Raw genomic sequence first — 25,956 nt, 5'->3', positions numbered from 1 at the left:
ACTTATTGCACTGTTGGGATAGATTATCACCTCATAAAGATTTGCTCCTTACATCCTACGGCTCAGGTTTAAAATCTGTGATTGGAAATTCTTATCCATAGTCCATACCTTGCCGGAGTGCGCTTCTGAATGTCAAGAGAAGACTAAGGTGGAAGTGTACAGCACAAAACCTGGGAAGGCAAAGACCAAGTGTTTAGCTGCAACCGTTCTGACATGGTCTCTTCACTTCTGCTGTGCAAGCCTTTTACTAGACCCTTATCTCAGATGGAGTTTACACTCAGATAAAGCCTACGGAGGGCAACAGGTTTTTGCAGGTGTGGGGAGTGGCCCAACTTGAACTGCAGAACCACTGTGAGGGGAAAACGGCGTTGAGGAAGCAGGCTGGTTTTAAAAACCACAAGATGATTTCTTGGCCTGCTGTCAGCTAGCAAAACTACTCTGGCAGTGCCCTTGTGCTTTAGGTTTTGCTGGCATACGTGTATCCTGCATGTAAAGTGGATTATAACTCCCTTTTATAGAAAAAGGGGAAAATAGTGGAAACCTGTGAATGCAGCGTTCACGCCACCATGGTCCAAGGTGCCCTGTGAACCAGCACAGTGGGTTCTGCAGCTGGCTGGAGTACCTCCCCATGGCAGGCACGGCAATCGTGTGCCATCCTGGCCACGGCGAAAAGAGATTTGAAGGGAGGAGAGTGTGTCACTGGCAGTTTCTGGGAGTGAAGGCATTTCTGGGTGGAACGGGCAGACTTAAGATTTGCTGTTTTGTGCATCTGAGGAGGGGAGAGGGAGGTGTTTCCCACCTTGAATATGATACCTTGGTTCTTAGTTCTTCCTTGGTTTTCTATGGAGGAAGTTTACAAATAATTTCCCAGAATATAGACTAAGAAGTCCATGTCTTTGTATTTGAATCCGAATGGTCAGATTGTGAAATTTAGCTTAATACTTTTCTCATTCCTTGCCTTTACGTTTTGGGAAGAGCTTGAGGAGTCATAACTTCTGCAAGCTTTCTAACTCGATTTATAGAAAAAAAAAAGTACTTTTTTCTGTTGTAGGAAACATTCAGTGATAGTGACCTGATAACTGCTTGATTTATGCAACTCTTTATTTTAACAAAGTTGCAACACGTTTTGTGCAACAGGAAGTACCATGCTCAACATACCCCTGCTTTTCTGCTAGATTGAGTAAAGCCCAGTCCTGACCCTGCTAAAAATATGCCTAGCAATCAGGAAAACTTGTCTGTTCTGTGGTGAAACAAGCTGCTCTGGGGGAGGAGGGAAAAGGAATTTTAGTCAAGTAAAGGCTGAAGTATTTTCAGACCCCAGCTCTTTTTAAAAAAAAAAAGTTGTGGGGTTTGGGGGGTTTTTGTTTGTTGGGTTGGGATCTTTTTGTTGTTTTGCTTTTTTTTTTTTTAACATAAACTCTAGTTACAACTAGTTACTTTTGTCCTTGCTGAAATAGAACATAACTGTAGCTTACTGAATACAGCCCACAGCGTCTAGCTATGAAGTTTCGTCAACTACTAGGCTCTGACATCTTTATCCTTAAAAATTATGTTTACTTAGTGATATTTTTCATACTACTATGCAATTTTCTTGGTCTGCTGGTTTAGTGATATGCTAACTGGTTTAGTATATCACGAAACTTTATAGATTGCCTGCTATTCAGCAATGTCACACGAACAGTAATTCTCAATGTGCTAATCAGTGGTGTGTGTTTCCCAATCTCCCTTACCAACTCTGGGAAGCCCTGGCTTCCATGTACAGACTGCTGGCTTTGAGTTCAGCAGTAAGAAGACTTAGGGCAAACCACAGCAAAAACTAATTAAGTATCCTAAAATCATTGTCTCTCCAAAGTCTGCACTCCAGCAATACTATAAATAGGGAGGGTGAAACAGATCCTTAGTTGAGTTGTCAGACTTTTTGAAACGCATGTTACTACACGCTCTTGAGTCTGTCACACTTCCCTAACTTGCAAAGTAGTTTAAAAAAGCTCTTGCCTTCCACTCAGTTCAGCTCCCTATGATGATGCCTACATCAGTTTTTGAGGGGCTGCTCTGCAAATAACGTCAAGGAAGTGGTCCAGAAATGTAGGTAGTGGGTCTTCCCAGATCTCAGCTGCCTGGAGCACAGCTTTACAGGTAGCTGAGCTGGCGGAAAACTACTGGGCTATAACAACAGGCAGTCAAGAGTAGGAGGAGGTCAGGAAGTTATTAGGCTATCTCCTCCTCTGAGGAAAAGGAACGTGTCCAAACACGACTATTTTTGCTATCCAGCAAAGTGTGCCATCCAGTGAACGGATGGTGTTTCTGGATCTTTCGTCTGGTTAGCATTTACAATGCATGAAATGAAATTTATCCTAATGTTGGGCCATCAGTATATTTTGTCCTTGAAAACAAGCCTTTGTGTGAATTTAAAAAAAGAATATCCTTTGACTGAGAATACTTGCAGCTTGTTTTAATTCTCAAAACCGCAAAGGGAGCTTATTACAGCAGCTGTGTGAAGCACCTCTTAGTTGCTTCTTCCAGCCAAATGATTTTTGGTGACTGGCAGACAAGATCACCTGAACCATGAGTACTTCTAAGTAGTTGTAGTTAGTACTAACACTGTTACAGATCATCTTACCACAAGCTTTGGTGAGACAAGTTAGTTGTCTGCTTTGCCGAGTACAGTTTTAAGAAGGGGCAGAAGACGCCAGCAGGCAGAAGCCCCACCTGCTGCCAGTGTACCAGCCTAGCAGTTGGTGGCCTGTCACTTGCCCCGTTTGTCTCCCAGTTTCACCGGAATAGTCTTCTCCCAGGAGCTGTGTGGGACAAGTAGCTTAACCTATGCCACTGCTGTCATCTACTACTGCAGCCGTATATCTTTGTCTACAAAATGAAATTGGGAGATGCCAGATGAGTAGGTTTAGGCTGTTGCCTGCACCCACAGGTGATGCGGGACTTAAGGGGATACCTGGACCTCAAGTGAACTGTTACCTACGGTAACTATTTTTTAACCTTTCTGTTGCAGGTGGTTAAAACCATTGGTTTGCGAGAAGTGTGGTACTTTGGTCTTCAGTATGTGGACAACAAAGGATTCCAGACTTGGCTGAAGCTTGATAAAAAGGTAACAGACTTCAGGCTAATTGCTGAACAAAGGTTAATGTTGCAGGATTCCTGATGTGTTAGTGGCTGCAACTTTTTAAACCTTGTACCTGTTGTTGGTTGTTCCTTAATTCTCACAGTTTTTGAAGAAAACTTTGTGACCTCCATGGGAACTGTTTGGGTGGGGTGTGGCGTGGTGGAAGTTTGCCCTTTCACTCTGTGTGAATTGTAGAAAGCTTTCTGGCATTTGTCAGATGTGCAGCAGCAGCTGGATACGGTGCTTTGTTGGGTAGAAGCAGCTGTTCTCAGGCTTGATCTGAGGTTTCCTGAAGCAAAGTCTCCAACATGACGTGCGCCAGACGAATTTACTGAGTGGTACAACGGTGTAAAACAGCTCGAGCTGGGTGCCTCCAGAGAGGGACCCGGAACAAAGAAATCCCTGGGCAATTAGACCCTGACAATCTAAGTTCCTGTCCTGCATGCGTTCTCCACGCACTGTCCACGTGACAGCTGATCCAGTGCTGTTATTTGTGTCTGGGGGCTTTTTGTTCCTCACTGGGGCCCTCCATTGTCCCTGGGCAGGCTAGAGATTCTTCTCTTATCTTCCAAGAGGCCCTGCTGCTGTCCACTGACAACTTAAGACTACTTTGTCTTCTAGCTGCAGCTAGGTCCTTGGGGCCCTCCTTTTACTTAGGTTGGCAGGGATTCAACAAAAGCTCGCTCTATCCAGGTGGCAAATTCACAGCGTGCGGCCTGAGGCTTCAGTGAAGTGAGCCACTGGTGCTAAGCAAGTTAGTTATGCAAATATATATATGAGCAGTGTACCAGAGCACAAAACAGCAACTCTTCTTAATTTCCACTATTTTTTTTTCTATAACATTGCGCTAATTAGAAAAATAGATCACTTCGAGACTGGGCAGTTGTAACAGAGCTCAGGTGCCTCAGATGTGCTTTTGTTTGTGGGCTTGCAATTCTTATGAGGGTATGAACAGTTTTTCTTGACAAGGCAGTCAGTGACATGCCTGTTTAATGACAGGGGGCTGTTCTGTCAAACACATATGATACTGGATGGGTTTGCTGTCCGATACAGCATGGTAAATCATTCTCCAGTGACCAAGGCTTGCTGTGCAAGCAGAATTTTACTGGCTCAGTTGGAAAACTTAATGTGTCTCTCCTGTGTTCTCATACCAGTAAGCAGCTGGAATTAAGGAACGCCAGTAATGAGTTGCCAGTCACTCACCGCTCAAAACAAATACCCCAAAAATTCCTTTTTCTGTGTAAGTGTCAGTTATTTTGTTGTTTGCAACCCTGCTCAGTTGTGGTGTCGCCTCACTCCTCAGGTTTCTGCTCAAGAAATTAGAAAGGAGAATCCCCTCCAGTTCAAATTCCGCGCCAAGTTCTTCCCAGAGGATGTGTCTGAAGAGCTGATCCAAGACATCACACAGAAGCTCTTCTTCCTGCAGGTGAAGGAAGGGATCCTCAGCGATGAGATCTACTGTCCTCCTGAAACAGCAGTACTTCTTGGCTCCTATGCTGTGCAGGCCAAATTTGGAGATTACAAGAAAGATGTGCACAAGCCTGGATACCTCAATTCAGAGCGTCTGATCCCCCAAAGGTGAAGGAGTTGGTTGACAGTCTCCCTTTTTTTTGTGGGGGGCATTTTTGCTTGGGTGGTGGTTTTTTTTTTTTTTGTCAAGAATTTGCATTCTAGTTAAATGCAAAGAGTTTCACTGAAAGCATGACTTTTTAATTGATCTGTATGCATCTGGGTTTTTTCCTTCTTTTGTTTCTATCTGTCAGTATGTTTTTGTGCTCTCTTCTTGGGTTGGTTAGGGAGAGGAAGTATACTTTTGAATTCAGCTTTTCTTTCCTAAACATTGTGGCCATGCTGGTAACTGGCAGTCTGAATGTCTCCTCTTTGAGAAGAGCAGCCTTCAGTCATGAATGCGTCATCCCTGGAGAAGTTTGGGTTGTGTGTCCTTAATCCTAATGTACAGTCCTAAAATTCCCGTATCTGGAAAGTGTGTCTTGAGGCTAAGCAGTCCATCCCCACACAGGATAAGTGTATGTTGTCAGACAAATGGTTTCTGTTTATACTTCCTGATGACGCCCTGCACAATGTCTGATTCCAGGAAGCACATCAGTTTTTGCTGTACTTTAACCCTCTTGTGTCTGCAGCATGTATGTGATTCTTTTGCAGAGTTCTGCGTAAGCCTCTCATGTCTCTGTCAGTGACCAGAAAGGCTTTGCAGAGGTGTTTTTGTTCATTCTGAATTACTCTGCTTCACAGAGTACACCTTTGGGCTGAGTAGAATCTTCCTTTTTGTTTCAGTAAGGCTTCATGGGTGGGACTGATTTTTCAGTAAGACTATAGCAAAGATCAGCATCAATGAATACTGCAGAACACAGAGTCCAGTCTTGCTAATAGCTCTTTCTTTGTGTAGGGTGATGGACCAGCATAAACTCTCCAGAGAGCAGTGGGAAGAACGGATCCAGGTGTGGCATGCTGAACACAGTGGCATGATCAAGTAAGTGTTATGTGCTGGTCCCCAGGCCAGTCGCTTTGTCGCTGGTGGATTGCCTTATGCCTGCAGTTCAACATGATTTTGAAATAGACTTCAAGGGTCAGCTGTGGGGGGGAACTCTTGGCATATGTTTTCTAGTCCAACATCAAATCACGTGGTAAAACTCAATAGGATTTTGGCACTTGTGCTGAGAACAGTCTCTTGGACGGCTTCCTGAAAATCCTGGACCTAGGCACAGCATATCAGTGATGACTGAGTGGCACAAAAAAGTACAGGTGTGCATTTAACCTTAAGTTTGTTGAAGCATTTGCATTAGCAGATGGGGAAAGTTCAGGTACCGTACCTTTCCCACTGGCTGTACCTTGAGACAAGCATGAATGCTGGAAGAGATGAAGGTCGCTAATTGTCTGTCCAGAAATACTAGGGCTTGATCAATGGGAGTACCGTGTGTATGTGTTCGTAGGTGTAATATCATAATTCCTAAAGTGAATACCAAATGCTGAATGGTCATCTTTAACTCTTGTGTTTGATGTGCTGGTTTAGGAAAAGGTACTTGTTTCTCTTGAGGACTTTGTACTGTGAGACAGACAGATGAGAAGCTAACATCTGCTCTCTTTGCTGTCTCAACCAGAGAGAATGCCATGCTGGAATACCTGAAGATTGCTCAAGACCTGGAGATGTATGGAATCAACTACTTTGAAATCAAGAATAAGAAAGGAACGGACCTTTGGCTGGGGGTTGATGCCTTGGGGCTCAACATCTATGAAAAGGATGATAAGTAAGGCTCTTTTTTTTTCCACCTCTGATCTCCTAGAGCGAGGGCTGGTGTGGGAGCCAAGGAACATTTCTCATTTACAGGATCAGGCCAAAGTTTAGAACTTGTGTTACAGTTTTGGATCAGTAGGCAAAGCTGTGCAAGGAATGAGCTTTCACATCATTTATGCTTTTGTGACTTGCCTGACCTTTGTAGCCTGACCTGCTAATGCTGCCTACCCTAGAAAGAGAGATGCCAGTTGTACAATGCCACCTGGTAAATCGTGCTCAGTTGTAGAGCTGAACCCTGCACTAAAGAGTTTACCAAGCTTTTCCTTGAGTCACGTTGCCAGGTGTGCCAGCAGTGGGTACAATATGAGAACCTAGATAGGTTAACGTCTCTGCAGAGTGTCTGGGCGTCGAAGGCCATTCCTATGTGGAAGTTAATGACAGATGTGCGTACAGCTGCCTGGTTTTGAGAAAGACAGATTATGGGGTGGACATGAAACCAAAGCCGGATAACACCCAGAACCCGGGGAGGAGTTAACCTATATAGTTACCATGAACGAGGAATGAAATGAGGTCTTGCTGAGGTATGCATAGTTTTAATCAGCCCTTCTGGTAAAGGCAGAGCCATTATTAATTGGATAGTAGGTGGGAAATGATAGGCTACCTCTATAAATAAACGTAAAAGGAAGGCGAGAACAGCTGTGGCTAAGCCTGCTAGTCTCTTCTAATACTCCACAATTGAAGGGGAGTTAAAATAGACATTGTGTTTAAATGAAGGGTTGCTATCTAGACTGTCTTTATGCCTTTTTTTTTTTTTTCTCTCGTGCCTTGGTTTCATGTCACGAATCCATAGCAAACTATCATTGTAATACAGAGGGGATTTCGCCTGTTCTACATCTTTGCCTCCAGAAAGCTTGGAATGCAACCCAAGTGTTAATGGGAACTCTCTGGAGCTTCTGTTAAGACTGCAAAGGGAAAGGCAGTCTTTTCTGCAACGCTGATATGTGCTGTCACCCAGAAAACAAGGAGTGTCACTTGAAAGAAAAGTAGTTTCGCTCATGTAATACTTCAGTCTTGAATGACGAGTCTTGCTATGTAACTGTGGTCACACAAACAGGTTTTTTGAGCTGCAGACAGAGTACAACCCGTGTACTGTAAAGAGCTATCAAGAGCATTTGTAAAACAAATACAGTGCTGGAATTCACTGCTTGTTTCTGCTGTAACTCTTGCTACTATGCAATTAAGTCTTTTGAGCAGATATGGGGACTAGAAAAATGGGAGTGTGTGCCTTGCCTCTGGTTTGTACTTGCAAAATTTGGAGACTGGGGAAAAGGTGAAAAAGTCCAACCTGAGGAAAATGAGACCATGCTATAGGTGTGTGAGCCTCCATACTGCAGTGTGTGTCTGTGTCCCACTTCTAGGTATTTTCAAGCTTTTTTTTCTGCAATGAAGAGGAGAATCTGCAATAGAACGTATTAATTAGGGAATTATTTTAGTTGTCTGTCATACTGTTCCATCTAGGGTTGAAACACTTAAGCTAATATGACGGAGGCTGGAGTAATTAGTTACTTAGTCTAATCAAATCATTTGCTTTACTGTTCTTAATAATATTACACACACACAGTTGCATAATCCTGCAGTTGAGTTAAAGGTTAGGGAACAGTAAGTTCTGAAGAGGATGCAATTTTGTTCTTGATGTCCGACTTTAAAGACTTGCTTCATTTAGTGTTGGCGCAGTGAAATTGTGCTATGCAGTAGCTTTCCATCTCTGAAGACGAGCCAAATTCCTCCAAAATTGCCAGCATTTTTCCATAACCAATGAGCTCCATAGAAAGGATTCTTACACAGCTCGAGAGGTTCACCATGATGACAGACACTTTTCTAAGCGCTAAACATTAAATACTTGTGTCTTCAAACCATTTGCTGGAAATAATTGTCAGCACGTCAGTGTGTGTCAGACACATATGTCAGAGGGGTTAGGTAAGAACAAAAAGATTGCTTGTTGGCATTATCATTTATGTAAGATGCAATTCTGAATTGTTAACTGCTACCTCTAGAGGATGTATCCTCCCCTCATAAGAGAAGAATCTTTCTTTTGGAGGGGTATTGAATGAATTTGTTAGTGGTGAAATACACAAGCCCTTGTAATATTTGAACTTACTGCAGAGCTGGCCAGATACATAAGGATGAAGTACTGGAATGGCTCGGAAACATCTGATCTCATGAACAACTTGATACTTTTTATGTGCAAGGTTCTGGAGAAATAAAAGACAAGGAAAATCTGAAATGACTAAAGAAGCTTAAAGCAGTAATTTTAAACAAACCAACATACTTGAACTCGTGGGCAGCGAGGAAGAACTGGGAGTCCAGGTCTTGCCCTTTGCTTCGTAGGGGTGCTCTCCAATAGGAGAGCGCCACGTGGCACAGCTCCTTGCACCACCAGTGTTGGTGACTGCTGGGATGGGCTGGACAGGCTGTTTGCATGGAAGGAAAGAATAGGGCTCTTTGTTACTAGCCTTGCCTGCAATCTAGAGGAGGAGACAAAAGACAAGAAAGCTGCTTCTACCTATTGTGTTTGTGCCTGCCCAGCACTTCAGACGTGAAGGCAGCACGGCGGTAACTGGGCTAGCAGAGCACGTTTCCCTGTGAGTCCTAGAAGGTGTTGGGGGGCAGCTGAGTTACTTTGGCTTTTGCCTCCCGTGGTGTAAGAGAAGCCTCCTGGAAACACAGCACATGTGCCTGAAGTCTGCACGCTGTGGGTTTTAGGCCCCGATTTCAAAGGAATGAACTTAAAGCAGGTATTTGAGAAAGCTGAGTGTGTGGCTGTGGTAGAGACCATCCCTGTTGCACAGCCAAAGTTCTGTAGGGTGGCTGATCGCGATGAGAAGAGACTCCGTAAGGGAGGGGACTGGGTATCCTTCCCTGCTCCTGTGGGTTTTTTGTTTCAGCTACTGTCTTCTCTCTGTTGGGAGAGCTGTGTGAAGTGTTGCACCCACAGAGTTTGTGTTAGAAGCAATGTGGGGAAAAAATATGTTCATTGCAGCAACTGTTAAAAATATTTCTCTTCTTTGCAGACTGACTCCAAAGATTGGGTTCCCCTGGAGTGAGATCAGAAACATCTCTTTCAACGATAAGAAGTTTGTTATAAAGCCTATTGACAAGAAGGCACCTGTGAGTATATCTAGAATGGATTCCTGGATGTTGCATATGAACAACTAATACTGTTTCATTTCAAAATACATTTATCTTTGGTGAGAAGAAAGCTGCAGATATTCTAGATGCTAAATGAGCCTTAGTATTTAGGTTGTATTTGGAGCAGTCTGGTTTTCTGAGCAGTATAAATAAAGGGTTCTGGTGGTATCTCGCACAGAGAAAGACACGGATTTTACAGCTGCAGAGTCCTTTTTTTCCTAGTGAACTAGGTAACCTTATGCTTAAACTTGAGATTCTTCACTAGTTCTCCGAGTCTTCTGGGTAGCTAGATTATACTCCAAGACTAGTCCTCTCCCCATTTCTTTCAGTTCATGGAAGCTGGTAGCTAATGTTGTTGTTATTGTTAATAATAATAATAAAAAAACCCCACAAAAATCATGCAAATATTACTGCAAAACTATATGGATACATATGGCTTCCCATCTTAATGCTCACTGCCACGCCACTAAAAGGGTAAAAGCCAATTAAGGACCATGGTACTCACTGACCTTCTTGAATACTTGGGTAAATGTAAAGCATATGATTTCTGTGGAGAACCTAAATATAGCTACCCGTGAATGTCACTTTTCAATACTTAGAGTGTTTTCAAGGTTATTTTAGTGAAGAATTAGCAACTTTGACCTGTTCAGAACATAAAGTGGAGTAACTGGTATAGGTGGATCTCATTCTGTCAGTCTTGTGAAACTGTTGGAATAGTTGAAAGACCTCCCCTTCTTCTGTTTCCCCACCTCAGTCCTTGCCCTTGGTGGGTAAGTACAGCCCTGAGAAATAATGAGCAGTTTGGCTTTGGCAGAGGGTTATGGCTTATAAATCTCTTTAAATTACTGGGAGGATGATTTTCAGTTACAGGATGCTAACACACAGTGTGCTGCAGGGCTTTCCTCCAGATAATCGCCTGGGTTTTGCGGGGAGAGGAGCTTCTTTTTGTGATGCTGTTAGTGCAAGCCAACAGTACTCCACTGAGACAGAGAGCTGGTCTGTCCACCATGCTTTTCTCAAGAGAAGAGCCTCTTGGACGTGTTGTACCTGTTATGAAGTGAGGAGTCTCCTGTTTATGTATCGCAGCTTTCCATCCACTCCCCAACTGTAAATCTGACGGAGTTTGAACTGGGAGACTTGCCAGAGGGTGATACAGAAAGGTGTTAACATTGAAAAACTTAGATGTGTTTCCTCCCTCTGTCTCAGTTGGTGGTGTTAAGTTTAAAGTTATGTGTGAAAGAAGAATTTATCTGGGTGCTAATTCAGAGCATTCAGGAAGTTGTCTGGATCTTTGCATATGCTTATGTGTCCTTTTAAAAAGGCAAGTATTATAACTACAGCAAAATACCCAGTCGACCCAAGATGTGGGCTGGAAGCTCCCTTTTAATTTGGAGGATGCTACATGTCAGTGTTTAAATGGACACTAATGCAAAGGGTGGAGTCCTGCGGCATCTTGCCCAGAATCAGCTTTCTTAATCTTTCGGCCTGTCTCCCCACATACTCCAACTTCAGCGCGTTACCTTTCACATAGCAAGCTGCCATGCTCCTAGTTGTGGGGAACTGGGGGGAGGCTGGGGATGAGGAAGGGTCGGGGATTCTTGTGTGCTCTCACGTGAATGTTTTGTCCCTTGGCTATGGCCTGAAAGGACAAACACAGTCACCGCCCCTGCCCTCAGTATTTACTTCCATGTAAGTGAACCTTGCCTCAGGACGGGACCTGTTCATCACAATGTACACAAACTGTTTGGTTTTAAAATCACTTGTCGGAAGCAGGAGGCTGGACAAATAGCTTGCAGGTGCAGTTGGCAGTGTCAGACCTCTGCAGCTCAGACTGGCTCTGGCAGGGTTTGGTGGGGGAGCACAGCACACGGCGCGGACTGCGTCTCGCAGTCAGAATATGACTTGGGAAAATCCATTGAAGAAAATGAGTCTTTTTCAGCATGTTTGCGTTTGTCTTAACGGTACTGGGAGTGCCCTTCACTGCTTCTAGCCTGACTTCTGGTTTTTCCATAGATAGCCATGACTTGTGCTTCTTGGCTCTCGGGCAGTTAAAAAGATGATCGCTGCTGCCATGTGAAAGCGTAGGGCCGCTGTGTGCCCCTTCTCGGCTCCACCTCTTGCTAGCAGTGAGGCAATCCACGGGAGAGTGGTTCTGAGGAATGGGTGCTGGTTTATGGTGGTGATGCGGCAGCTTGCCCGCTGTCCCCATCGCCATCCATACAGTACACAAAAACAGGCACAAAGATGCAGAGTTTGTTCACTGCGTAAGTTCAGACTGCATTGTAAACACGGGTGGTTGTGGGCACAGAAAAATCATCAGGCAGGTGATGAACTTGGCCCTCTGTATCCCTTTCTTAGCAGATTTACTTCTGGAACATTCAGCCTGGTTCGCAGTTTCTTTAAAAGTCTGATTATAACACAGGGAATAAAAAATTTGGGGCTGCTCTTTTTGCAGAACTGGAAATTTTAGAATATCTTGTGTTTTGTTACTGCCTGCAACCCAATAATCAAAATAACCCTTATGTCCCGTGGTTTAAAAAAAAAAAACAAACCAAAAGAAAAAAAAAAAAAAACAAAAAAACAAACCAAAACTTTCATTTGACACTCTTGTAACAGGCTAGGTCAACTTAACTAGGAAATGCCATGGAGAGGAAAGAATGATATTGTAAGGTATTTCTGTACGGGTGAGGATTTCGTCTCTTTTACTGAAAAAACACAGATGGTGCCTTTAATTTTGATTCAAATAGAGCAGGGAATTCTACAAAGTTACATCAATAGTCTGCAATACATTTTTAGTTTCATGCTTTATCTTTCAATCAAAACCTATGCAAACTTAAAAACTAATTATTCAGTACTAGAGATGTACAAGTTGCCTGGCTGGCTACCTGCTAACCCACAATCTTCTGCAACGTTTCCAGACTCCACAAAGTGTTCTCTAAATGGAGATTGTTAATTTTCTCTAAAAGATACTTTTTCTGGAAGAGTAACTTGTCAATTTTATGTAGACTTGAAATTGAGAATATGCATAACAATTGTTTTGGCTTCAGATGATATTGGCAGTTCCCGCTGCTGTATTTAAATGGCCTACCCATGTGTACCGGTTACAGTGGCGCTGGTGGCAGGGGGATCTGTGCAGCCAGCTGGGAGGAGAGAAAGCATGCTTGGAAAACCGACCGTGCGGTGTCTCTCTTCTAGGACTTTGTGTTTTACGCCCCTCGTCTGAGAATTAACAAGAGGATCCTGCAGCTCTGCATGGGCAACCATGAGCTGTATATGCGGCGCAGGAAGCCCGACACCATTGAGGTGCAACAGATGAAAGCCCAGGCCCGGGAGGAGAAGCACCAGAAACAACTGGAAAGGTGAGCCTGAACATAAAGAGCAGGGATGGGCTGCAATAGAGCCCTGGTTTTCTCTCTCTGCATCCAGTGGCTATTTGGTGGTCTACATTTCTGTGGCAGGCAACAAAAATACAAATGTTTTTATGAAATGGGGTATTCAAAACTGAGCAAAGATTCTGAAGTGACGAAGGCACAGGCTATATGTGTTGCTGTCTTCTGGCTCTTGTTTTGTGGCATTCACTTCCCATGGAACTGCCTAGAGAGTCGCCCGGCCAACTTTCTTGCCTAGCTGTAGCTTAGGTCTGACAGAGAGCTCTAAGGATGCAATCTGTTTCTAACAGGCAACAACTAGAAGATGAAAAGAAGAGGAGGGAGGCGATTGAGAGAGAGAAAGACCAAATGTTGCGGGAGAAGGAGGAGCTGATGGTGAGGCTGCACGAGTATGAGGTGAAGACTCAGAAAGCAGAGAAAGGTAAAGTGCTCGTACCTGCTGACCAGAGCACGCGTATTGTGCGCCACAGGAGGGTTCTGTGAGTCGCTGCCCCCACTTAGCCTAAACCTTGTCACACTGGGATTCCTTGGCAAGGCTTCCTAATGTCTACCTGTGCGGATAAATGCACAACACTGCTGAGATCATCGAAGGCATAAAAGCAGCATACAATCTGCTGACTGTATTTGGAGACTGAAGGCCACAAACTCTGTTTTCCCCTGTTGCCAAGAGGGTTGCAGTAGTATATCCTCTTCCAGCAGTGAGTAACAGAGTTCAGCTCTCAAGTACTTTTTACTTAACTCCTAGCAGAAAAAGCACTTTGGGAACAAGTCTTTCTAGTGAAACAGAAGCTTCTGTTTCAATGCACAGATGAGCAGATCGGAGAATGTGTATCTGACTACTTCTGAATTCAGCTACTTGATGTATTATGCGAAGAATTACTTTGAAGTGCACACCGAAGAGATATTGCAAACTGGAGTCAAGCGTTTATCGTGGCTTCTGCAGTTACCTGAGAGACTGTCTGTAGTCCCTTTGCTTTGACCAGGCTGGTGGACTAACCACATTGATTTGTCTTTTTCCAGAGCTCTCAGATCAGATCCAAAGAGCCATTCACCTGGAGGAGGAACGGAGACGAGCCCAGGAGGAAGCAGAACGCTTGGAAGCTGATCGTTTGGCTGTTCTGCAGGCCAAGGAAGAGCTGGAGAGACAAACTGTGGACCAGATGAAGAGCCAGGAACAGCTGGTAAGACCCAGTCACTTTGAGGATAAGGCATGTTACTGTGCCCTTGGAGTAAGGCAAAGCCTCGCTCCCCAGGAAAAAACATAGTGCAGTGAAGTGCTAGACCATGCGATAGCATCATTGTGGCACTGATTTCTATCATGAGCAATCTATTTTTTGTTCTTAATTTCCTATTCAGGCTTTATTACAGTGGAGTGTAACACTTGGGTCTTTCCTCAGTCAACAGTGTTTCATTGTTGGGTTGGGTCTGGTTTGTTTTTTTAGGAGTCCTTATAATTCCAGTTTTATTATTCAACAGGCTACAGAGCTGGCAGAGTATACAGCCAAGATTGCACTTCTTGAAGAGGCAAGGAGGCGTAAAGAGAGTGAGGTTGAAGAGTGGCAAATCCGAGTGAGTATCTCTGTTGTACAAAGTTGCTCTGAAGTTCTACACCTGAGCAGAGCGTACGGTTTTGCCCAGGCAGTGCTTAGCCTGGTATGACTTAAAACATATGGAGACAAACACCTGTGCATCAGCAGAGAAGGGCAGGCTCGCGAAGAACGTACAGTATGCCTGCAAACACCTTTCTGCCAAGGAGCCTTCAGTGAAAATTCGAAACAGAAGCCTGTATAAAACCTAAGAATGTGCTTATCATCTTGGAGCCATGGAGGGGATGGCGGGGTGTGTATAATGACGCGTTTAATCCGTGCTGTAATGTCTGAAAACATTATATCAATCAAGAAAAGATGCTGCAAACGCAGCTGCACTGCAGGTACCAGTCTTGAAGAGTACAGCGGTTTGCTGGTACCTGGGTTAGGAGAGCTGAATCCTTTGCACTAAACCGAACGATAAACCACGCAGGGCTCGGAGCAGCTGGTGCTCCCAGCGCCCTGTCCCCAGCACTGCAGAGCACGTGGGAGGGCAGAACCACTGAAGCAGCAAGGAAGCCAACTGCCTACTGCATAACAGCATTAAAAATGCCAACCTGGGGACTGTAAGTTCCTGCTCTGTGGAATGTGCATTTACAACCTATGGCTCTTCAGGTGGAGAACAGGATGAAGGCAACTGTAGCTTCCCACAGAACTATTTTTCCTAGACTGTGTTTTATTGGAAGAAGGCCCTTTGTTCACATCCCTTGCACATTACACGGTGGATGATGATAGCATCACTAGCAAAAAAAAAAAAGGTATTCTGTGTAAGACTGTAACAGAGTACTGTTGGTGGCAGAGACTGAATTCCCTCTGCCTTGCTTTTCACAGTAGATTGACAAAACTGGGAAGATATGCATTAAAGCATTTGCTTAGCTGGTTTAAATCAAGAAATGCACTAAAATATTTTTTCACTCTTTTCCCAAAGGCGAAGGAAGCCCAGGATGATCTGGTAAAGACAAAGGAGGAGCTACACCTGGTAATGACGGCTCCGCCTCCACCCCCGCCGCCTGTCTATGAGCCAGTGAACTACCATGTCCATGATAACCTGCAAGACGAAGGATCTGAGTACTCTGCCTACAGCGCAGAGTTCTCCAGCGAGGGCATCAGGAATGACCGCAACGAGGAGAAGCGCATTACTGAAGCAGAGAAGAATGAGCGCGTACAGATGCAGCTGAGGGTAAGCCAGTGTTTGGAGGAGGTGGAGTAACTGGAACAGTAATTCCTGGAAAATAACCATTTAACCATTTGATTAAGCACCCAGGGCATGATGGTTTCTCTTCCTTTACAATTCCTATAGGCAGTTTGAATTAAAGGTGTATAAAGATTAGTCTCATTGCTCAGGCTTCAAGATGACTTACATCATCCACAGCGTTTATGGAAAGAATGTGTTGTATCCATATCGCTGATCTGGCCAGTCATCTAACAACTGTCAATGCTCATGAGCTGAAACCTTCTCGTGTATAATCTGTATTTAATGTTCTTTATATGGCAGGCGCTGACTGATGAGCTGGCCCAGGCTAGAGACGAAAATAAGAGGACCCACAATGATATTATCCACTCGGAGAACATGCGACAGGGACGCGACAAGTACAAGACGCTGCGGCAGATTCGGCAAGGCAACACCAAGCAGAGAATTGATGAGTTTGAGGCAATGTAATGATGCTGCTAACAAGAAGGCAGGACTGTGGGAAAGGCAGATCTTAATGCTGTGTTCTTGTTTTGGGTCTGTTTTGTTGTGGTTTTTCTTTCCCTGAGGAGGGGTCACTGTATGACATTTAACAAATGTTCTCTAAACCAAGAGGTGTTTGAATCTCCCCTTTATTCCATACCCTCTATTAAATTTGGTATAGTTATAAACTGATCGTACCACTGATCCTGTGACTTGCTCATGCCTTTGCGTAGTGCCAAAAGGCCTTGCGTCACATCTCTCTTTAAGCAAGACAAATTTTAATAGGCCGTGCTTCTAGTTGAAGATACGTGTCCTGTGCAGGTGCTGGATTCAGCTTGGTCTAAAAATAAGCATTTGTGGGTGAATTTTGTGCCATATGTCATCGTATTTTTAGTTACAGTATAAAGTCCAACAGTTGAGAAGACGGGTTGTAGAGCTCGGGATCTGCGACCCCTGTTTTTGTGTACATGTGTGCATGTGTGTTTGTACGCTCTGGTTTTTCCCTTGGTCTTGATGCCCCCTTCCCTCCCCCGCCTATGAAAGAACTGACAACACCTCAGAAGCACTTGGTGCAGAAATTAAGCTTTTTCTGGTTGCTGTTCTCAACTGGAGAAATTTTGCAGTGACGGCTCAGAAGTGTGGCATAGGGACACTGATACCCTCCTCGTGTAACAGCTAGGCAAATACTCTGTTGGAATCTAACACACTACTGTGTCTGCATTCCAGCTTCATTACTGATCAGTTATAGTGTAGTATTTATATACACACACATGTATAACACATGCAATACATGAATTGCAGTACTAGTTCAAAGGGAAATAGTTTTGCTCTGTATATTTTGTTACTTTTCAGATTTAATAAGACTTGCATCTGTAAAAATGCCTGAACAACACTGTAGTCTGATACAGTGCAGTTGATTATTTGCTATAAAGCATTATTTGTAAAGATCATTTTTTTACTTAAAATTGTTATATGTACACATGATCTGATATATACAATTTTACTGCACCTATTTTTCTAACAAATTTTCTAATTTTTTTAAATATTTGATTTAAAGTTTCAGACTCCAAAGATGAAGGGACTGCTTGTTTATATCACAGTTGTATTCTCTCTAGTAGAGAGCATTTCTGTGACCATTCCTTCCCCACAAATCTCCCCCTTTCCTTGAAAATCTGTTAGAAAGTGAGATACAGTATGTTGTCAGCTCTTCTCTTCCATTTACAACATCTATGCTGCTTTGTACTTGAGTTGAATCGTGTGTGGATTTTTATTTGCAGCAGCAAACATCTAAATAAAAGATCTGCAAAGTAACAAAGGACTTGGAGTCGAGTGTTTCTTGTGTGGGGTGTGTTTTGCGTGAGGTGTGCTACCGCTCTTTTAGTTCCTGTGCTTAGCATACGAATCCCGGTGTCTTTAACTCTCAGTCCTTAAAAGCCCCACTGACCTGGAGAGGAGGAACGGAGAATACTTGCTGTAATGACCAGAGGTACGTACCAGCAGCACTAGTTGTATGTACAGAGTTTCTGCTGCCTGTAACGCAACATCTGAGGCAAAGTGAACTGATGCAGTAGTTGGGCCTTAAGCTTGCACTTCCAGCAGTTTGCACAGATAAATGATAAGTGTAGCTAAACTCTTGTTTACTCTTGCTGTACACCACATGGAGCAGTCTGACATGGGCAGCTAAGAACAAGGAACTTCCTACAACCATGCTTGTTCTATTAGCTGTTGTCCCACAACCCTACTGAGGGAGAGCTTACACATTTAAGCACAGTAACAGCACACAGGTGAGGTGTGCAGCCATAGGCCAAAGCTTTTTAGATTCATGTGAAGTGACACTGGCACTGTAGATAATTCTGAAGCACAGAGGTGTCAGCATCACCCACCTCCAGCAAGCAGTGACATATGAGCTAGTTTTCAATTCTCTGAACACATGTAAAACATCAAGATCAGAGTGAAAGCATGTAACTTCCTTAAGGTAACAGTTATTTTCTCTAAGAGGTATTCCTAGCTGTGATTAAATAATTACAGTTCTGCTGTGCCCAGAAACGGAAAACTGGGTATCATCTGGGCCCGGTTCCTTGTCAGCACAATGCACTTCAAACTGCTTGTCACTCCTGAGGAAACAATACCAACCTTATACTCCAGCTAGAGACACAGATAACAAAGCCTTAACTTTGGCAGAAATAAAACCTTAAAAATGCCACATGCTTTCAAATGCATAACTCTGTTCCCCAAAAGCTGGAGTAGGTGCTTTTCCCCAGTGTAACCTTTCCATAGACCTGAAGGGTATACGCCACTTGAATTTAAAGCATCATGCATGGGGAGGGAAAAGTTGCTGAATGGTGATCTTTCATGATTTAAAGTTTTCCTTATTCGAATGCAGGACAAGTGTGAAGTCCATCCATGCGTTTGGGCTGCGGAGCACTTCCTGCCATTGGGTCGCTGACTGAGAGACAAGGTCCATAGAGCCAAATGATTCCTCTGCAAGAAAGCAACAAGGAAGGTCACAGGGTTGCTTCTCACTTCGCCTTACCTGACTTCTGTCCCAACTGACCGGGTAACAACCAACCTGCTTCTCCCAGTTCATAGCAGTTTCAGCTGTTCTGTGCTCCTAAGGCACTAATGACAATAAACTGTAGTTATACCTTTGAAGCATTATATACATCCTGCTAAAACTAGGGTCCCTCTCTGAAGAACTCAGCCTGCAGCAAAGAAAAACCTTTTGGTTGTACAACTAAAAGCAGAGGAGCAAGTGTGCACTAGAAATAGCAGAATGGCATGAGGTCTCCTGCTTCAGTTCATCTCCGCTGACGTTAATGCATTACCAGGCTTAGGGCTTGGTTGTCTTCACTTGGAAGCAGGTAGTCCCTGCTCTAGCAGAAAGGAGAATGCTGGGTAGGACAATCAAAAGGAGCTCATGAGGAAGCCTTCACAGCACTGAGTTATTACTAGTGATAATACTCCTCCAAAGTGCATGTTGGTAACAATGCAGTGACCGACCCTCAATCTTTTTGAGCCTTTCATCTCAAATACTGAAACCAGAGCACTTCCCCTCTGGGAAGACAGGTCAGAGACTCCATGGGACAGTCATCAAGCGACAACGCTTTCTTGCTCAACTACCCCTCAAACAGGGTCGACTCAGTGAGCAGAGGGTTTCTCAGGAATTTCTCAGCCTTGAGAAAGAGGGCTCGCTCTTAGCTGGAACCGAGCTCAAAGCTCAGACACACAATAGCCCCTTCTGAGCACTTTCAGTATATACCATTGATTGGATTGGTTTGTGGATGGAAGATAATAAGCACAAATATAAGCAAGGCTGGAGTCTACTAGACCACTAGTTCTTGCGCTTCCTTTTGATGAGATGGTATCTAAAATTAGCCAATTTATAGAAAACAGGTCAAGGAACAAGTCTTAAAAAGTATACGTAGAGCTCTAGATGAGTTAATGCCGCCCAACTTTTCTGCGCTGTATTCTGCACGGCCGGGCTCTGACCCTCAAAGCTACCGCCCTAACAAATGGCTTTCCTGACAATTCCCACTGACAGCCCTGAGCTTCTGCGCAGATGTCAACCAAAATGCACGCATCTGTTCCTACAGGATCACAGCCTAAGACTGCAAGTTGCTTAGGACAGGTGCTGGGGCTGTATGCGTAGGCACATAACAGCTGGTAATAAACAGCACAGTCTAAATATTATTATTTATAATGTAAACTAAATGAACTTTTTACCAAATTACCTTCAATTCTGAGTGATAAAGAGCTTACTTGCACCAAGCTTGGCTCCTCCTAGGAACTGATCGCTTGAGCTGAACGTCGACTGGTCCCAGACGGTCAAGTGTAGACACGATTGCTGTAGCTGAGCTGGGGTAACACCATCAAAGATAAACAAGTGTTTCCACTGGGGACTGGCTTCTTTCTTCAGAACAGGAGACTTTCGCTTGACCTCTGCTTGGTCTGGGAGGATGAGACAACTTCCCAAAAGCAACGAGAGTTCAGCAAGGTTACTGATTTGTCAACCAGAAAAAGGAACGTTTGCAACAGTCAACTAGGGCCCTTTGGTTTGCCTTAAGTAGCGAAGAAGTTCATCTTGAGTGCACGGTGCTAGTGTGTTTATTCTGGGACTTGAACCTTTTCCTGTCTGCTTTCAGTGTGGGAGCAAGCAGGCTCTTCTGATCTGCTTTTCCTTTGCTGTCACTGACTGCTGAGGGAGTCTTTACTTCCCGTTCTATTACCCAATACTGCCTGAAACCTGCCTTTCAGCAGATAAAATGTTCACCCATCTCCCTGAGGACAGGAGTCACAGCAGGTGAAATGGCTTTCTGAGGTGTTGTAAGTGTACCCCAGTATCACACTTCCACTGGCATCTGATGCCTGACAGTAAGAAAGTGAAATGATCCCACACACAAGCTACTCAGCACATTGGAGGAGAATTCAGTCCCTCCTCTTAAAACACCTAGAATGAAAAGGATGAAATTTTCCTTTTCTGCAAAGGCACAGCTGAAAACAGGAGTGAAAATACCCTCTTGATTTGCACTTTTTTTTACCTCTCCTAATATCTAAAAGCAGATACTTAGAATAGTGAACTTCAAATTTTAATGACATCAGTAAATTCTGAAGTTCCATTCAGGACCCAGAGAGCAGGTGGGACTACTCACCGCCCTGCTGAGTGCTGCTGCTGTGCAGGCACCCAAATGCCACCACAACAAGGAAGTCTGACTAGGTGTGTGGACAACACCACTTTCACGTGCCAGTCTCCAGCTGAAAACACGTTAACACATATCTTGGCTCAGAATGTGCACGACATATTTTCTATTCAAAGTGTTAGGTCTCATACACACCCTTTCACAAACGAGCTCGGCATTCCAGCAGACCTCAGCACAGGCAAATTCTTGGCCCCAAATATCATAACCTGAAGCTGGCAGTTGGGAACTCCTTGGACTTTGTTTCCTGAAACGGGAGAGTTTCTCACATTAAACCACCAGTTAGTTCAGCTGATAGCCTAAGATGCTGCTGTAATTAAATAGGAAAATGACTGAACAGTACTACTGCGATAAGGACTCCTATTAGGATCACTCTGCATTAGGATGATTTGAAAGATTTTTAACCTGTTTGTACAGATTCACACCAAAAAAGCAAGCAATGAGTAGCAGGTTGCTTTGTGATTCCTGTTCCAAACACAGAGCTTTCTGCTGTATTTGTGAAAAGTAAACCCAGGGCAGTACCCACAAGAGTGCTCCTCTGAAACAAAGACAGAAGGAGGAGAAACAGCCAACCCTGTGGTATGATACCGCTCTGGTTATAGAGCGGAGACCCAGTGCACAGGCATGCATTGGGGGTAAAAATGGAAGAAAGCAAGCTAGTAATTTGGGGGTCATCTGGAAAAGAAAAGGGAACAAAATTCATGTAACAGCTAATTTGATCTTTCTGTTGGTCTCTGCCTGTTGCTATGATCCTGAACACTGAGAGCACTACTAGAGCTCTGAACATCTGCATACCTCACCGTGATCTAGGGAGGTACTTCGTGTACCTTACAAGTCTATCATTACCAAAAGCTGAATCCTGACCATACATTTTGAACCTACCATCTTCCAAGTGAACCAATCTCTCTAAAATAAGACCACTGGAAGAAGCCAATGGTGCTGGGTCTGGTACCTTTGCAGCCCTTCCACCTTCTCGCTGAATTGGCAGTCCCCAGCTTGGGCAGCAGAACTGCTGCATCACCTCCAGAATAAGGTCTCCTGGCAATGCCATGACATGTACCAGCTATCCAGCCAAACAGCTGGATGCATCATACTGCTGCCATCATAGCGTGCAGCTCTTGTTGGCATTAAAAAGAACAAAAAGATGAAGTTGGCAAGTGCTTGGATTTTAATAAATTTAAAATACAATGTACCACAAACCACAGTTTGCGGTCGCTGTTACCAACATCTTACAGGAATAGCATGTGGACACATCATCAGTCCTATACTGATCTAAATTCTTTTCTAGCCAAGGGATTCATGTATGCTGAAATGTTTTATACCTTCAAACTGGAAATTTTTATACTGGGCTGGTACTGACAGTCTTGCAGACACAAGGAGTTCACCGCTGTACTGGATAAGACCATCTTCAGGCTTTTCAGGCTGAAGAAAGGGACATACAGAAACCTGCATTATTGCAATCATTCTATTCCACATCATTCTCACAGCTTGTTTACGCTTGCAACACATCTTAGTAACAGACTGGATTGACAGCATTCTTTCCCCCATGGCTTCAGAAGGTTGGTCTTTTTTCATAGCTTTCACTACATCCTGCTCTTAAGATAGCGCTAAGCACAAAAACTAAGAATCACCTTGGCTTTGAGCTGGTACCAGTTGAACAACTGCATGGAGTCATCTTCGAAGTTCCACACTGCCAGTGGAATCACCACTTCCCCCAAAAACACCCTGTACTTGAGGGCTCCTGCATGCCACACAGAGATCTGAAGCTGCCGACTGCCCAGCTGTGAGTAGTCAATCTTGTACTAGAAAGATAAACAGCATTTACAAACCAGTACACAGGATGCGTGCAGGCCAGCGTCCGTAGCCTGCCCAAAGGAAGCCCAGCCACAGCATGGCTGAAGGCATCCAGGCGCAGACAGAACCACGTTGTCTGAGTGTGCTTTGCAATTTGCATATCACCCCACTACTTAAATGCCAAATAATGCTCATCCAAACATGAAACAACATTCCAGGAATACCTTGGCCTGCCTTGCTAAACATTTTGATTATTGATTCAGAACTTTAAATAATTCTTGTCCATTTTTGATGGGATTTTTTATATTTCTGTTTTACACTCCCAGCAGAATTTGGCTGCTCTGGAGGTCAGTTCAAGATTAAGACACCTAATGAAGGTGCTAAAACTTCCATTCTGGCCAGTGGCCATCTACTCAATGCAGTCAGCGGGGGCAAGGAAGTAATCCAGCCGACTGCTAATTAAAGCCCTGATCCACTCCTGAAACACAGAGCACTTTGAGACATTTTTGTATATCTAATATACCCACATGAGACTGGTAAATGTAATACCTGGCCTACAGGTGACCTGCACCCACCTGGACTGAAAGCTGGAGGCAATGGTATGGACATCAGTAGGCACAGTGGTGATGGGTTGACAGTTGGACTTCATGATCTTAGAGGTATTTTCCAACCTTAATGATTCTGTGAAATGTGGGTAGCAGCGCTATCCACATTTAGGCTGCTGAATCACAAGTTGGGTGCAGGCTCTGGGGCGAATCATCCGGAATCGCCCTGGGCTCCAGCAATTCCCGAGAGCACTTACACACTCACACACGCAGCTACATAAATGCAGGTGCCTTAATTTGCAGCTGAATCCCACTGAGCTGGGTCTCAGTGTCACGATATAGTATACCTGCACCAGCACTATGCTCTTTTGACTGTTTCTGCTAATCTGGATGACCTAATATTTAAACTCATTTAAAAGATTTCTTACTAAACTGCCTTTAGTGTTCATGCAACCAGCTCAGGCATGGCGCTCTCTTCCTTTATCAGTTCTGCATGACGCTGGCATTGAAAATGGACTATAAAATTAGGATCAATTATTCCAGCTTCAGGCTCTTTTTTCTCCCAACTTAAACCCTACATACAGATTTTGGGATATATGAGAATTGCATACGTTTCAGAAACCTTTTTTTTGTTGTTATCGAATTTTAACAATGGTCTTTTCAAACATTTTGCCTGTTTCACTCACTACAAATTGTTGATGTTCATACACACCAAGAGAAGAGGGTAACACTGAAACTTTTGTGTAGTTCAAGGAACAACAATACACATTTGTCCCTCCGTTAACTTTGTTTCATATCTCTTCCAAGACAACACATTACCGAAGTACACTTTACTCATCACCTTATGTGTTACTGCAGCTTGCTGATGCGCACAAAAAATGGCTTTGTAGTGATCTGAGTACAAAACTGGAGCTGGGAACAACCAAACTAATCCCACCGCTCCCAGGTGACAGTACTCTGTTTCAGCTTCACATTTCATTAAATGTCTGTGAAGCGAGAATAATGGCTCCTATTTTCTACACACAGTTCTCAAAAGGACACAAGAAGTAATATTGCAAGGCATTAAGGAATTAAAATCATATCTAATGTTCTCTGGTGGGATTATTAATGCTTGAAATTAGACAGTCCAAAGAGATGGCCTGGCATCAGTTGCACCACGAAAATGAAGCGGACAACGTTTCAGAGGTGGTGGAACTCAGTTAGCTTTCAGCCAACTGCACAGAGACATTCCCAGTGGCACTGAAAAAAGGGGTATCAGTTGAAAGGGATTATTTGTGTAAAATACTAACTGCTCTGCAATACACTCCATTCCTGAATGTACAAAAAAAAGTGTCTATGGAAGACACTTTCCTTTTGCCACAAGGTAACTCAGAACAACACTGGAATTTATTAAGAGTGTTTTCATGGACAAAGGCAGACTCTTCTAATGGTTTGCAGTTTACTGATGTAACTCCTAAAGCATTTTCTCTTATTTGGACTGAAAACCATAATTTTTTTTAATTATTGTTGTCACTGACTGCTAGATTTGCCCCATCAGGACCATTCCAAACTTGCAGGATTGTACATTACAAAAGGAGACATTACCATGGAAAAGCGTGCTTAGCAGCACACAGTTGCAAACAGTACCTTCAAAGTCTCATCGAATTCCGGATCCACTGTGCTCTTTTTGACAGCTGTCTTCCGCTTGCTCCGAGGAGATTTATCAGGAAGCAAATAAACCTTAACATACCTTGCAGATAGAGAGAAGGAAAGTGACCAGCAGGAAACAAACAAACAAAACAATCAAACTATGAAGAAAATTAATTCATTGAGAGGAATTTTTTCTTAATTCTTTAACAATTTTATTGACTTCATAATTTTCCAAGCAATAAAATGGCAAATTTTCATTTATATCCTTCCTCAACAAAAGCAGACAGACTATAAGGATCTCTGTATATCATTCAGTTAATGTGTTTCCATCCCATTCTGATTGGGAAAGGATTAGGATTTGAATAGGAGTCTTTTGTTTTTGTACTCTTGGCCTCTGATAAAATAGCCATAAGGAAGTCACCTTGTCAGTTGCAGTGACAGCTTTATGATGAAAACACACAATATATCATGTGCTCAAAGAAAAACAAAAATCAACTCAATCAATTTTAAGATCATTGCTGCTTGTTCATGAAGAAAATATCTCATCTTTACAATATCATATACAATATAGCAAAAAAAGGTATAATCATACAAATAGTACATAATAATTCATAACTCTTACAAAAGCTAATTGTTATACCAACTACTAGACTGAAAGCAGGAGATATTGTCTAAAGTGTTCAAAATTGCCCTAACATTGATTCAAGGAAAACCAGTAAAAAAAATTTCTGGAAGTTGAGTTAGACCAGCATCAAGTACCAATGACTCTTACCCAAAGTTTGCAGGGTGTGTGTAGGTCACGTGAACATTTATACTCAAACATGCTCCTTAATATAAGTTCAGCAGGCTCTATTTTATTATGGCTTCAGAACTGAACAGAGAGTGCTGGCTCACAGCTTGGCAGGGAAAGGAGTGATTGTTAACATAATACTAAATATTTGCTGTATATATTTTAGATATTATGATTTAAACCAATTTTAAAACAGCTTCTTGATTAACTTGCTGGGTAAATAAAATCCGTTCTATCTCACATCATCAGTGCAGAACTTGCACACCTTTCCTATTCTTTCCAAACTTATCCATAGGT

At 43.4% G+C, this 25,956-nt stretch overlaps 2 protein-coding genes across 3 annotated transcripts in view; one reads left to right on the top strand and one right to left on the bottom strand.

Annotated features, from left to right (window-relative positions):
* The window catches only part of EZR (ezrin), a 37,205-nt gene extending 19,683 nt beyond the window's left edge, over window positions 1-17,522 (top strand). The window contains exons 3-13 of the mRNA XM_075413878.1: window positions 3,008-3,103; window positions 4,422-4,696; window positions 5,526-5,609; window positions 6,238-6,384; window positions 9,443-9,539; window positions 12,756-12,919; window positions 13,240-13,370; window positions 13,970-14,130; window positions 14,426-14,518; window positions 15,464-15,715; window positions 16,031-17,522. Coding sequence (XP_075269993.1) covers window positions 3,008-3,103; window positions 4,422-4,696; window positions 5,526-5,609; window positions 6,238-6,384; window positions 9,443-9,539; window positions 12,756-12,919; window positions 13,240-13,370; window positions 13,970-14,130; window positions 14,426-14,518; window positions 15,464-15,715; window positions 16,031-16,195 — 1,665 coding nt within the window. The 3' untranslated portion in view covers window positions 16,196-17,522. The remainder of the gene's footprint in view (window positions 1-3,007; window positions 3,104-4,421; window positions 4,697-5,525; window positions 5,610-6,237; window positions 6,385-9,442; window positions 9,540-12,755; window positions 12,920-13,239; window positions 13,371-13,969; window positions 14,131-14,425; window positions 14,519-15,463; window positions 15,716-16,030) is intronic.
* The window catches only part of SYTL3 (synaptotagmin like 3), a 30,932-nt gene continuing 22,474 nt past the window's right edge, over window positions 17,499-25,956 (bottom strand). The window contains exons 10-15 of one of the 2 annotated variants that reach the window (XM_075413876.1): window positions 24,867-24,969; window positions 22,533-22,703; window positions 22,224-22,323; window positions 21,040-21,148; window positions 19,967-20,172; window positions 17,499-18,688 (exon numbers count right to left, since the gene is read on the bottom strand). In XM_075413876.1, coding sequence (XP_075269991.1) covers window positions 18,558-18,688; window positions 19,967-20,172; window positions 21,040-21,148; window positions 22,224-22,323; window positions 22,533-22,703; window positions 24,867-24,969 — 820 coding nt within the window. In that variant the 3' untranslated portion in view covers window positions 17,499-18,557. The remainder of the gene's footprint in view (window positions 18,689-19,966; window positions 20,173-21,039; window positions 21,149-22,223; window positions 22,324-22,532; window positions 22,704-24,866; window positions 24,970-25,956) is intronic. The other variant, XM_075413877.1, reaches the window with a different exon arrangement.

Source organism: Opisthocomus hoazin, chromosome 2 (genome assembly GCF_030867145.1).
Source record: "Opisthocomus hoazin isolate bOpiHoa1 chromosome 2, bOpiHoa1.hap1, whole genome shotgun sequence".
NCBI classification, from domain to species: Eukaryota; Metazoa; Chordata; class Aves; order Opisthocomiformes; family Opisthocomidae; genus Opisthocomus; species Opisthocomus hoazin.
The sequence above is the reverse complement of the archived record's forward strand: the minus strand, read 5'-3'. Positions and strand labels throughout refer to the sequence as shown.